The 11,661-nt window shown below is 53.3% G+C and overlaps 7 protein-coding genes across 7 annotated transcripts; 5 read left to right on the top strand and 2 right to left on the bottom strand.

The window, feature by feature from the left end:
• Positions 1–236: 236 nt before the first annotated feature.
• M409DRAFT_51038 (uncharacterized protein) lies at positions 237–2,976 on the top strand (the record flags this gene model as incomplete). The annotated part of the gene is made up of 5 exons (XM_033811698.1): positions 237–295; positions 353–809; positions 857–1,005; positions 1,040–1,970; positions 2,020–2,976. The coding sequence occupies 5 exons, from the start codon at positions 237–239 to the stop codon at positions 2,974–2,976; spliced, it is 2,553 nt and encodes an 850-aa protein (XP_033671667.1).
• A 188-nt stretch (positions 2,977–3,164) lies between these two features.
• Positions 3,165–3,978, bottom strand: M409DRAFT_18753 (uncharacterized protein; the record flags this gene model as incomplete). Its single annotated transcript, XM_033804631.1, has 3 exons — positions 3,165–3,387; positions 3,453–3,896; positions 3,947–3,978. The coding sequence occupies 3 exons, from the start codon at positions 3,976–3,978 to the stop codon at positions 3,165–3,167; spliced, it is 699 nt and encodes a 232-aa protein (XP_033671668.1).
• A 382-nt stretch (positions 3,979–4,360) lies between these two features.
• Positions 4,361–5,144, bottom strand: M409DRAFT_18754 (uncharacterized protein; the record flags this gene model as incomplete). Its single annotated transcript, XM_033804632.1, has 2 exons — positions 4,361–5,033; positions 5,083–5,144. The coding sequence occupies 2 exons, from the start codon at positions 5,142–5,144 to the stop codon at positions 4,361–4,363; spliced, it is 735 nt and encodes a 244-aa protein (XP_033671669.1).
• A 757-nt stretch (positions 5,145–5,901) lies between these two features.
• On the top strand, positions 5,902–6,625 carry M409DRAFT_18755 (uncharacterized protein; the record flags this gene model as incomplete). Its single annotated transcript, XM_033804633.1, has 2 exons — positions 5,902–6,075; positions 6,125–6,625. 2 exons carry the CDS (start codon positions 5,902–5,904, stop codon positions 6,623–6,625), a joined length of 675 nt encoding a protein of 224 aa, XP_033671670.1.
• A 341-nt stretch (positions 6,626–6,966) lies between these two features.
• Positions 6,967–8,923, top strand: M409DRAFT_63846 (uncharacterized protein; the record flags this gene model as incomplete). The annotated part of the gene is made up of 2 exons (XM_033815798.1): positions 6,967–6,998; positions 7,060–8,923. The coding sequence occupies 2 exons, from the start codon at positions 6,967–6,969 to the stop codon at positions 8,921–8,923; spliced, it is 1,896 nt and encodes a 631-aa protein (XP_033671671.1).
• Positions 8,924–9,256: 333 nt separating this feature from the next.
• Positions 9,257–10,305, top strand: M409DRAFT_18757 (uncharacterized protein; the record flags this gene model as incomplete). The annotated part of the gene is made up of 2 exons (XM_033804634.1): positions 9,257–9,671; positions 9,728–10,305. 2 exons carry the CDS (start codon positions 9,257–9,259, stop codon positions 10,303–10,305), a joined length of 993 nt encoding a protein of 330 aa, XP_033671672.1.
• A 566-nt stretch (positions 10,306–10,871) lies between these two features.
• Positions 10,872–11,429, top strand: M409DRAFT_18758 (uncharacterized protein; the record flags this gene model as incomplete). Its single annotated transcript, XM_033804635.1, has 3 exons — positions 10,872–10,981; positions 11,038–11,157; positions 11,219–11,429. 3 exons carry the CDS (start codon positions 10,872–10,874, stop codon positions 11,427–11,429), a joined length of 441 nt encoding a protein of 146 aa, XP_033671673.1.
• Positions 11,430–11,661: the final 232 nt, after the last annotated feature.

The following is an 11,661-nucleotide window of genomic DNA, read 5'->3' on the forward strand; positions in this document are numbered from 1 at the left end:
GCACTTCAAGCCGATTTGGCTCGATGGAGGGACAGATCGACGAATTCTCACTTCGACATTCACTCGCGTTCACGTGCCTGCCTATTTCGGAAGCCGCGCACGGTCAGCCGACCCTGGCAACCGGTTAGTCAAAACAGAGGTCTGGCCCCACTCTTACTATTGTCCACCTCTTGTCCATGACAACCACCTTCGAATAAGGCGTTATCAAGAAGCACCAACAATTGCTGAAGGCGACAATGGGAATCGGCCGACTTTACTACTTTACTGTGGCCTTTCTTGCTTCGACGTATATCAGGTAAGTCGGCCGACTGTCACCCGAATTTATTTAGCTCAACTGACTGCTAACCTTCAGCTTAACACATTACAAGAACTTCGACGGCAGCTGGCACCGACCCAAAAACCAAGCCAAGAAGGCGAGGAAGAAGGCCGAAGCGAAGGCCAAGGAAGAAGCTGCCGCGAAATCAGAGAAGCTCGTCGACGACCTCGAGCGCAGAGCCAGAGCAGAGAGGCACGCCCATAGGAGGCACCGCCGCCGAGATGACACACCCGCCCCAAGAGCCCCTCACCCCGCCGCCGGAAACAGACACCCCCGTCGTGGGTCTCGGGCTTATGATGACGGTGGCGACCGATACGGAGATGGAAGATACGGTGACGAGCGATACAGCGACGGATCAAGTCGCTCCAGCAGCGTCTACGCCAAGAGCCACGGCTACAGCACCAACCCACTATCCAGACGACACAGTTCACACAAGCAGTTTGAGCACCGAGTCAAGCCAAACCCATACAGCGAATACGTCCCCGAGGCAAGTGTAAGACTAAAATAGTTCTGAGGATGGTCTTGACTGACTTATTTCAGGCCCACATCCTTGGAACACCACCACCCCCCGAACCCATGGGACCAGTCCACAGCACCAAGCGCCACTCCTCCTTCCGCAAGCCAGCCGACTTCGCCATGCCAGACCACACCCGACCAGGTCATACCACGCGAGACGGAAGATTCGAGCAGTACAAGCACCTCTACGGCGCTTACGACGATCAGCTTCACGCTCCCTTCGAGGGACCGTGAGCGTCCAACACAACAAGCACCAGATGAACAAGACGTGTCGCAGCTTTCGTCACCGGTGCTGCATCCAGGTGGCAAGCTACATAAGCGGCGGATGGATGTGTCGCCTGAGAAGTTCAACAAGGGACACTTCGAGCCGCTCAAGGTCCGTACCGATATCCCGCTGCCGGTCAATGAGCCTCCTGTCAAGCGCACGCGGACAGGGAATGCGGAAAAGAAGATTGAGATTTACTATGATTCTGTTGGCACGCCGAAGATCAAGGAGACGCCGGATAGTATCGAGGCCGGCTTCACTCCGAAGACTGCTGCATTTCCTCCCAATGTGATGAATGCTACTCCACTTCCGGCTCCCAAAACTGCAGACCCGGGGAAGGGGAAGGGGCACATCCATGCTGCGATGAGGTTGCTTTCAGGACTGACGCCAGAAAAGAGAGCCAAAGCCATGGAGTTCGTCAGAAAACAGAAGAAGTTCAGCTTGCTGGATTCCTTCGTCAGAGACGACGCTCTCTGCATGATCCTCGTCAGCTACCTGCCCATGCCCGCATTAATTGACCTCTACGCAATCTCCAAATGGTTTCATTACAAGTTCAACAAAGAAGCGACGGCTTTCATCCTGGCGAGCATGCGGACGTGGGCGCCAAAGGCTGATCAGATCTTTCCGTGGAGATGCTACAAGCAATTGTGTATCAAGGATCCTGAGAAGAAGCAGAAGGCGAGCGCTGTCAAGCAACGTGGTGGTCCTGATGTCGAGGCGGATTATAATCAGATTGCTCAGGGCTCGAGAGATGTGCCCAGCTTGAGATGGTTGCAGATGGTGGTGTATCGCAATCTCATCTGCAAGGACATGATCATCTCGCTGGGAGCTCGAGGATTGAGAGTGAGTCCAGCTATTATGGATCCTCTCCAGGTAAGTACTTCACTCCCAAGCTATTCAGAATCTGCTAACATCCCTTCAGCGCATGTGGTTCATCCTCGACCTCCCCCTCAACGCCCACCGCATCGCCCTCATGCACAGCGAAACCTACATGACAACCGAAGCCCTCAAAATCGCCACCCAATTCTTCCTCAAAATCGACATGGCCCTCACAGACCCCGGCCACACCCTCGAACCCTTCAACCCCATCAACCCCGCCCAACACTGGATCGCCTACGTCGGCAGCTCCCTCCGCCAACTCCTCATCTCCGAGACATCCTTCACGCCGCTCTGGCGCGTCCTGAAAAACTGGTCGCCCATCCAAGACGTCGAGCGCGACGAGGAACCGCACGCCTGGCCCCTCCCCCTCGAAGAAGCCGACATGTACGAACTCTACTGGCGCCACAAAGGCCGCGTGCCGCGCGACATCCCGCCGGAATCCGCCCTCTCGCACGTCCTAGGCGGCTCCCTGTCTCCACAACCCATCGCCGGCTACGAACGCCTCTACAGCCCCGAAGACGACAAGACCCTCACCCCACCACAAATCTCCAAACTCATCACAACGTACGGTCCCAAGGAACTCCGCCCCCCGCCGCAGCGCCTCCTGACGCCGGTGGATCTCATCATGAAGGAGGCGATTCGGAGGAAGCTAAAACAGCATGAGTGGTGGGTTGAGATGATGCTGGATGGGTTTGAGGAGGTTAAAGGGAAGGGGAAGGGGTTTCCGTGGAATGAGCGGGGGTTTTATGAGTTGGCGGGGAGGGATTTTAGTCCGGCTGTTAGGGGGAGGTTGGAGAGGTTGAGGAGGGAGGAGGCGGAGAAGAAGAGGAAGGTTGAGGAGGAGCGGGTGGGTGGTGGGGATGGCGATGGGGAGGTTGGGTGTGATAAGGATGGTGGGGAGAAGGGCGATGAGAGGGGTGATGAGAAGAAGGTCGATGAGAATAAGGGCGATGAGAAAGGCGATGGCGAGTTTAGTATTGACCCATCTGACTTAGATTGAGACAGAGAATTCAAATAACAGTCTTTGATGATTGAGCAATGCTTCCGCCATAATAGCACTCAACAATGGAGCTAGTATTTGCTTAAAGGGAGCAACGAGCCCAGTCCCCCATGCACAACATCTTCGAGCAATGCACCAACCGAAACACCCACAGTCCCAGCACCAATCTCCAGCTTATGACCTCCCATCTAAAGCCTCTTCCTCTTCGGCGTCGTCTTCACCCCCGTCGTCTTACCACCCACACTCTTCGCAACCTCATCTTTCAAACAACTCTCCCCCTTCCCCACATGCTCATCGTGCTCATGATAAACACACCTCCCCACATCCACCGGATTCTCCCTCGCCACATCCCTCTCCGTCGAAGCCCTCGCCCACCCAAACAGCAGCACCTCCAAATACGCCTCCGGCAAACTCCCCTTACGCTCCATCAACCACTCAACCGGAATCCCGGAGAGCGCATCATCGACAAGAAAAACCTGCAAAGCGTACTCGTCTCCGGCAGGGCGCTGAACGCCAGCATGATGGTCGTATCACCCGGCCGCCACCCCGTCTCCGCCGCGAGGCCGAGGACGCTGTCCATGCACGCGTTCCGCAGGACCTTGTCGTCCAGCTGATCCGCGAGCACGAAGATGTGCGTGAGGATGTGGAAGCGCTGCGTGCACGCCTCGTTGCTCGCGTCGACGGGGAGTTTTTCTAGGACGAGGTCTAGGTCGCCGAGGTGGCACCAGTTGATGTAGTGGTTGAAGATTGTGAGGTCGACGCCCGGGAGGGTGAGGGCGTTGGTTTGGGTTGCACGCCAGGGTTCGGAGAGGGCTTTGAGGAAGAATTTGGAGTTCGTGGTCAGGATGCTGGGGTAGAGCCAGATGAGGGTGGTTTCTGGGCCGATCTTGAGGGGGACGAGGTGTTGGGTGTGGTAGTCGCTGCGGGAATTGTTAGTGTTTTGTTGCTGTGAAGATGTTTGTATACGTACTGGGTTCGTTTGCGCGCCATTGGGGCCGCCATTTTTGCCTCTCTTCTGATTCAGTACAGTGGTGTTGTGATTGAGGACGAAGAGGAAGAAGGATAGAGGATGAGGTAGAAGCACATGTGAATCGTGGGTGAAGTGAAGTGAAACGAGATTGGGTTCATGTGAAGTGAGGTTAGTCATTGAGTGAATGAAAAGCTCACATGGCACACCGTGTAGGAACAGCGCTAACGGGCTCTCATATGAAGAGGACGAAACTGACTTGTTGAACTGTAGTTCCATTTCCCAAAGCTGCATATGAATCATTTCCTGGACAGCAGTAAGCAAATTTCGAAACATCAAAAGCAGACACAGCAAAACCACAAACGCATCAAGAACGCTCTCCCACAGTCATTGGCGCTACAAAACGGGGCGAACCCATTATTGCATGATAGCCGAGACTCGCTCGCTGAGGTCGTCGATTTCAGCAGAAGCGAGCTCGTCATCGAGCTCATAGTAGTGACTCCAGTTCGACCACAGCAGTGGATTGCGAACCCGACTCTTGTCCCAATTCGCCTTCGCCATGGTGATTCCCAACTCCGCGTAGAATGCGTCTGGGATATCCTGCCTCCAGCGCTCCAACCATTGGCCGGTCGAATTGAAGGCGAACCAGTCTACCACCGCTTGGCGTAGCTTGCAGCCGTTCGGCGTCGAGGACCAGAGCAGCTTGATGCTTTCGAGAGTTGGGCTTTTGTTGGACTGCTCCAAAGTTTCCAGAAAGGTGTTGACAGTAGCATTTTTCAGATCAAGGTTGTCGACGTGGATTGCCATTGCGTAAAGTCGCACCAAAGAACTGAGTCGGGGTGACATGTTATTGTCATCGGCCAGGATCGTTGCGACGACGACTTTGCCGCTGTAAGCCCACTGTAGATAGCATTGGAAGGTTTCTCGGTCAACCTCTGGCAGCCAAATTGTCTGCTCGTTGGATTGTTGGAGAGCGTGGGCGCAGGCATTTTGGAAGAAGGAACAGCGATGCATGAGGACGTCTTTGTGCACCATGAAACGGTTCTCTGCAGTCCCGACATTGACGGTGACCTGGTCGGTGTAGTCGAATCTTGATTGGAGTCAGTTCTGTGGCCCCCTAATTGCATGGAATGGCTCACTTTTTTGGGCGTTGATTCACTGTGGGTGGACGAACCGATGTTCTGACCAATGCGTTTGACATGGCAGCCTTGTGGACGGATTCGAGTGATCAAACGAGGGCAGATGGTCCAAGACTAGGGATCTTAGCAAATGAAAAGGTATGTGCTTTCCAGGAGACGATGACCAGATTGTCCCGACTGTTGGTAGTGCGAAAGGCCGCTATTTGTTTGGCGCAAGATGTTAGAACAAGTACAACGCTTTCAGAGAGTGTCGTGCTGACTTTTGAATGCAATCGGCGTTGGAGATACGCGCCGCATGCCAGCATCTAGGGAAGACCCAGAATGAAGCACTAGTGTCTTTGAGTGGCACAGGATGCCATATATCGAGAGGCCGCCCAAGGCTGCGCATACGTGCGTGGACAGTCCTCAGTAGGCGCCGCGTGTCACCCCGGTCCAGTCAATTTGGTCCACAGCCCTGATGCAAGTGATGTTGGATTGCAAGAAGTCCGAAGGATGATAGGTAGATAGAAAACCACGTGGGCGATGCGGCGGAGTCGATGCATAGGAACATTGCATATTGCTGTTTGACTGTGGCTTTTCTCTCACATCGAATCATTTCTGGGCCCGTTGTTTGAACGAATGCTCTATTAGAGAGTAAGGGTGGACACATGCCTTGCCACATATAGTACCTTTGGAGGGAGGAATGCGGCATCTACCGTCTGCAGCCTGGTGCTGCCTGAGGTTTGCCTGCTTTGCTGAATCCATCCCTTGGCTGACCGGCGCTACTTGAGACTGCACTATCCGTAAGCTCTTTTCGCGGCTTCAAAAACATCCTACAGAATGTCAGTGTCATCAGAGGACTGCCACTTTTGGAGACTGCCGCTGGAGGTGCGCTTTCTGGTCTACAACCTCGTCTACGGCCCTGGCAAGACAATCTCTCTATCGCTAAGTTCCTTCATGATGGAACTTGACAGTCGAGCTAAGCCAAGGGTCGTGTTAAGACGGGACAAAAGCGTACGTTGCTGAGGTGTCCCAACTCTGATCTAGAACTGACACAACACAGTCACCAAGCGCTGTCGAACGGAGACTTGTGAACAGCCAGTATCTTTCAGAGACGATGCAACACCTTGCGGAGCACAGCAAATTTCGACTCTGGCGCGACTTCCATCGCTTTTGCTTGCTCTCGCCCGGCTTCTTGGAACACATCCGGCTCCTTCAACTCGACTGGAACGAGTATGACTCGCCCGCGAAGTTGGACCTCAGCAATATCTGCCCAAGACTGCGACAGCTCCAGATAATCGTCGACTCACGAGGTCTGTCGCTGTGGAACCTGTTAGATCGGCCGTGTAAAAACATGATTCGCAGGATGCCGCTCGTGGTTGCGCTCTCGGGTACCTGTGGCCTCCAGGAATTCGGACTACATGATGAGGCCGAATATGTCAACAGATATGGGTTCGTTTCCTCTGTCATTGATGATGAGAGACGGCTTCGCGTTGCAATGTTAGAAGAAGTGATTAGACAAGTGGTGACTCGGCCAAAGGGAGGACAGGAGGAGCCGGCATAATGATAGCGAGCCGCAAGCAGAGGCAGGCTGCACGAGAGTCGATCAGGGGATGTATGAGGAGCCCAACAGATCTCACTCCTTGGGGACAGCAGTGTTTTGACTTTTGTTTGGCTTGAATGCCGGTGCATTATCTCGACGTTGTATTGATGTGAGAGATTCTCCATCGCGAGACATGGCACTCCAGTGGCATGCCATGGTATAAGAAAAGTCTTGCACGTGAAATAAGTTGCATGAGTGTTCATGTGAAGGAGAAGAAAGAAAGCCACGTGAAAGTCGGCCTTATCGGACGTTGGCTAGCGCCTGGCCCGTGCTTCGGCTAAGATCCATCCCCTCGCCCCGCCATGAGCCAACCAGCTCAGCTCCACCGCTGCTCGTGAAACACGACTCAAGACAACGACCTCCATCGATATCGACAGGATGGGCGCCAACGGTAGAGACGACGACGGCCGGGACGAGTCCTGGCCATGGAACGATAAGTGGCTGAAGAGCATCAAGGACGAGCACGACAAGTTCTTTACCGATCTCAAGAACGAGGGCCGGCGCCTAGAGAAGGAGCTTCGCAACGACGATAACACGGCCTCGAGTCCATTTAGCGCGTTCAAGAGATTTGTCGACTCGAATTTCCATGCTCTCACGGACGGATTCAAGAACTTTCCTACCAACGTCGCCGACCTCCGGGCCAAGATGCAGCGCGAGCAGGAACGCTCACGAGAAGAGGAGCTGGAGATCTCTCGTGGATGGACGGGCAGCGATGATACACCCGATCATATTCAGCTCGAGCTGTTGAGAAGCACCGAACAAGAGCGGCGTGATGCCTTCAATGCAACAACTACAATACTGGCCGAAGCCCAACGGCGGAACGCGCATGTTCCTAGAGCAAAGATTAAAGCTTTGTTCAACGATCCAGAGAGCATGCTCGGGTATTTGGACCGACTGGCAAGTCCTATGCTGGCGTTGGGCGGTGCTTGGTACTACATGCCAGAGACTGGTGACAAGCTACCGACTGCCGATAGCTGGCGATGGCTCGCTCCTCAGCCACGCTGGTTGTCGGTTGACTGGTTCAAGCGTAGCCCATACTCGCCGATCCGACTGGAGGCATATCCCGACCTAGGCTTAGAAGGTGCAAAGTGGAGGGCCGCTTTTGAGGATCTCATGGATGCTACACTCGACAAGCCAATGGAATCGAGGGAACGCGTTGGTATGAGAGCGCTTCATGGGAAGCCTCAGTCCACATATTATGGTCCCGGTCTCGAGTGGTTACTAAGCCTTCAGTGCCGTGGCATCCTTCCCCCGCTCCTTCCTCGCGCGTACAACGAGGCCGAGTCCAAGAACATACTCCAGTCCTCCAGAAACGGGTCAATCGTCGAGACGATAAGACAACACAAGCAGGATCTGGCGTTGAATCCCGAACAAGCCAGAGGTTGGCACACCGCACTCTACAAAGACTTCTCCGACTTAATGTCTGAGGTGGCGACAAAGGCTACCTCAGATATCGAAGCTGAGCCAATCGAGGAAATCATGCCGTACAGAATTCAACCAGCAACTGAGCAAGATCTTTATGACTCGCCTTACATTCGGTCGTCGAATGCGCTATCGAACGATTCCCAGTTGACGCCATTTCAAAAGAACGCCCTCGAGGAAGAGAGTAGGAGGCTTGATCAGCAAAGTCAAAAGTGGAATGCTTTAGTCCAAGCACTGAACGAGTTTGACATTGACACCGCAGCAGACATGCTTGACGAGTGGTACAGGGTCCATGGTGATGTCGAAGGACTACTGCAACAAGAGGATGGACGACTCCGAGTCTTGGACGCCGCGATCATGAAGAGCAAACTTCCAGATGATGACCTGCATAAACAAGAAGTTGTCCGACGCCTCTTCGACTTCAACGATTTCGACGACGACACAATCGAGAAAATGGAGCGCAGGTTAGGTTTAATCAAACGTTTCAATGAAGTCAACCAAAAGGATGCACAGTTCCCTGGAGTACCCGACGAAGACTTGCTAGACACCGTGGAGAGACTGGAGCAAGAGCGCGAGAATCTTGATAGGATGGTCGGCGAAAGAGTCGAAGAGAAGCCGGTGGCCCAGCAGAAGCCCGAAGTCCTGTCTGCCCTGACCACTACGGAGACCACACGATTGCCAGACGGCACAATCACCACGAAGATCGTCTTGAAGAAGCGCTTCGCTGATGGCAGGGAGGAGACTAGCGAGAGCGTACACACGGCGAAGGAGCATCTCGAGCAATACCAACAAGATGCAGAAGACAAGACCAAGAAGAAGGGCTGGTTCTGGTCATAAGCTGTACGGGGAGAACGTGTTGGAAATGGATTTGCATGAAAGACTGAATTGACTTTACGATCAACGAGACATCTTCTCATTTGTATGATACCACTAGAGCGCGGCGCCGCATATCACAGCTCATATAGCTTCGATTGAGATACCTTTACTAGACTGATTGAGCATCGTCTCCTTGCTCCCCTTACCTGCCTCCTGCGTTAATGCTATGGTTAGTCAGCGTATGAGGGCTGAAAGCTGCATCTCGCGGGATTCCTCCTCCTGACTTCGTGACCTTCAACTCCAACTCGCTATCACATCTGAATCTCGGCAATCGCCACTCCACACCTGGCTCTCATGGAGAATGATGCTCTGCAGCACGCGCTGCCGTTCGAGGCCGTTGAGGAGCTCGCAGATGTGAACACGTTCTCCTCTTCGACATATGGCAACCCACTACTCAAACCAGAATTGCGAAACACCAAAATGTCCACAATCAGCATGGCCCCAGAATGCAGGCAAAATATCACAGATCAATGCGAACGCTTCGGACGTTACTCCTCAATACTCGGCAATACATATCGGTCATCCTTGCCAATACAAAGCGCGAAAGCTGTCCAGCAAACCGTGGCTGAGATTGATCGAATCATGCTGGATGCCGAGATTGCCATACAGGAGAGGATGTCTCGACTACGACGCGAAGTTGATGAGTTTGAGAGAAATGTGTCCGAAAACTCGGATGGGGGCTGGTATCGCAATGTAGCAGATTTGACAGGTAAGCCATAGGTTGATATTGGGGCGAATGGGAAGGTCTATATCTGATGATTGAAGCATATGATTATTCCAACTTCCATAAGCTTATATCGACCATGCGGATTCGCGATTTCGATGACTTTGCCAACTATCTCAAGGAGACATTGCCCGCAGCGGCGAATGAAGCGAGACCGGTCCACGAGTATTCTCACCACCACTTTACGGGCAAGATCAGAAATCTCCTTGACATCGCGTTGAGATCTGCCAGCCATTCTACAGCCTTTTCGCTCCTCGCCACTGTCAAGGCCAAAGTGTTCGTTCTCAATCGAGGTAGGGTTCCTCCCCGTCACCTTGAACGCCTGGTGGCAGACATCGATGCCCGATTGCTCCAAATGCTGGACGTGCATTCGAACATAGACGGCAAAGACGAGTACTGGGACTTTGCATCTTCTTGGAGACTTCTCGTGACCTCGTGGGAAGACATGGCGTCTGACGCTGGTCCTTTGCTGCGGGTGCTGGATCCTATTCGAAAGAAGGCTGAAAAAGAAATTCAATACCGCTCTTCGCTTGCCGTGAACAGGAGACTACCTCAGGAATTGGCTGATCTGATTTTCGAATGGGCCATGGTGGTGGAAGAAGTCCCTCTCGAGGCTTGAGACACTCAGATGCACACGTGTCCGGCCTCGACATCTACCCAAGAATCTTTCGTGTCTTACACAATGCTTAATGCGAATCAAGCATTGGCTTGTTCCCCGAAGGACACGCCATCTCGTGGCACCAAAGACTTAGCTGAAATTAAGCTGGGAGCCGTGACGTTTACGATTGAACAGACGCAGAAGTGTCGAGACCAGTGTGGATTTCTGTTCGGACCGGCATTTCCAGCAGCTACCACTCTGAAACAGAGGAAGGCTTCACATAGATGAAAGCCGAACGAGAGCCGGATCCCGACCCTTGTCTACGCCTATAGCAGACCGGCTACTGCTCGGCTAATCGGACGCTTTACTCTACGCGACGTACCACAGCCTCTTACTCTCAGACAGTGATGCCGCAAAGCTGGTGCGATCGTAAAGAATGGCACTTGCGGTGGGGATGCCAATCAGACGGGCCTGGAAAAGACATGCTATAAGAATGGGATGCGGCGACACTGAGTACAGGTTCGACTCCAAGACCAACCACAGTTCCATTCAAGCCAGTCATTACCTTCAAAGCATTCAACCGGACAATGTTGTTCCGTTCTTTCATCGGCCTTGCGCTCACGCTGGCGTGTGCGAATGCCACCTTGGATCCAGCCACCTCCAACACCAAAGGCAAATGCCCAAAGACGCTGAACTGGTGAGTTCTTCCGATTTCCTCTTCTTTGAAGGAGCAAGCTGACTCTCGTATCACAGCTCTGCTTCAAAGACCTCGGATGACATCCAAGCCGCTGAGTGTGCTTACAACACCCGAACCCACGAGACGCAGACTTTTGCGGTCTTCGAGACGGATCATTCCCACGACGACAGCCACGGGTAAGGACACCAATCAAGCCTCGCTTCCACGATATGGGCCATCCTTACTGATTGTGTAAAGTGCTCCGTACGGAACCTGCTCTGCCTACACTTGCGAGGTTCCCACCAGCTCAGACCTGGAGTCTGATAGCGACTGCTGGACTTTCTTCTGGGACGACTCCGGAGCGGCCTCTGGCGTGGGCACGGGATGCATCAAGTCTCCTGACGATGGAACTTGTGGTTGTGAGAACAGCGATGGCGAGTTCATCTACGGGGGTGACGACTGCTCTTAAGCTTGCTCGCTCGTGTTGCGGGCGGGAGGTCTAAAGAAAAGTCACATTGCTGCTGGGAAGAATGCAAAAGTTCAAAATGTCAAGTCAATTTCAGGAGTACCTTCGTTCGCGAACTCATCTCAACCATTCATCTCTCTGTCTAATGCCTCCAATCGGAAATGTGACCATCAATCGCCGTCTGTATCTGAGCGAACCACCAGCGTTCTCGGGCGAAGCATGTCTTCTCGTCCGT

The sequence above is a fragment of the Zasmidium cellare genome, assembly GCF_010093935.1.
Source record: "Zasmidium cellare ATCC 36951 unplaced genomic scaffold M409scaffold_6, whole genome shotgun sequence".
NCBI classification, from domain to species: Eukaryota; Fungi; Ascomycota; class Dothideomycetes; order Mycosphaerellales; family Mycosphaerellaceae; genus Zasmidium; species Zasmidium cellare.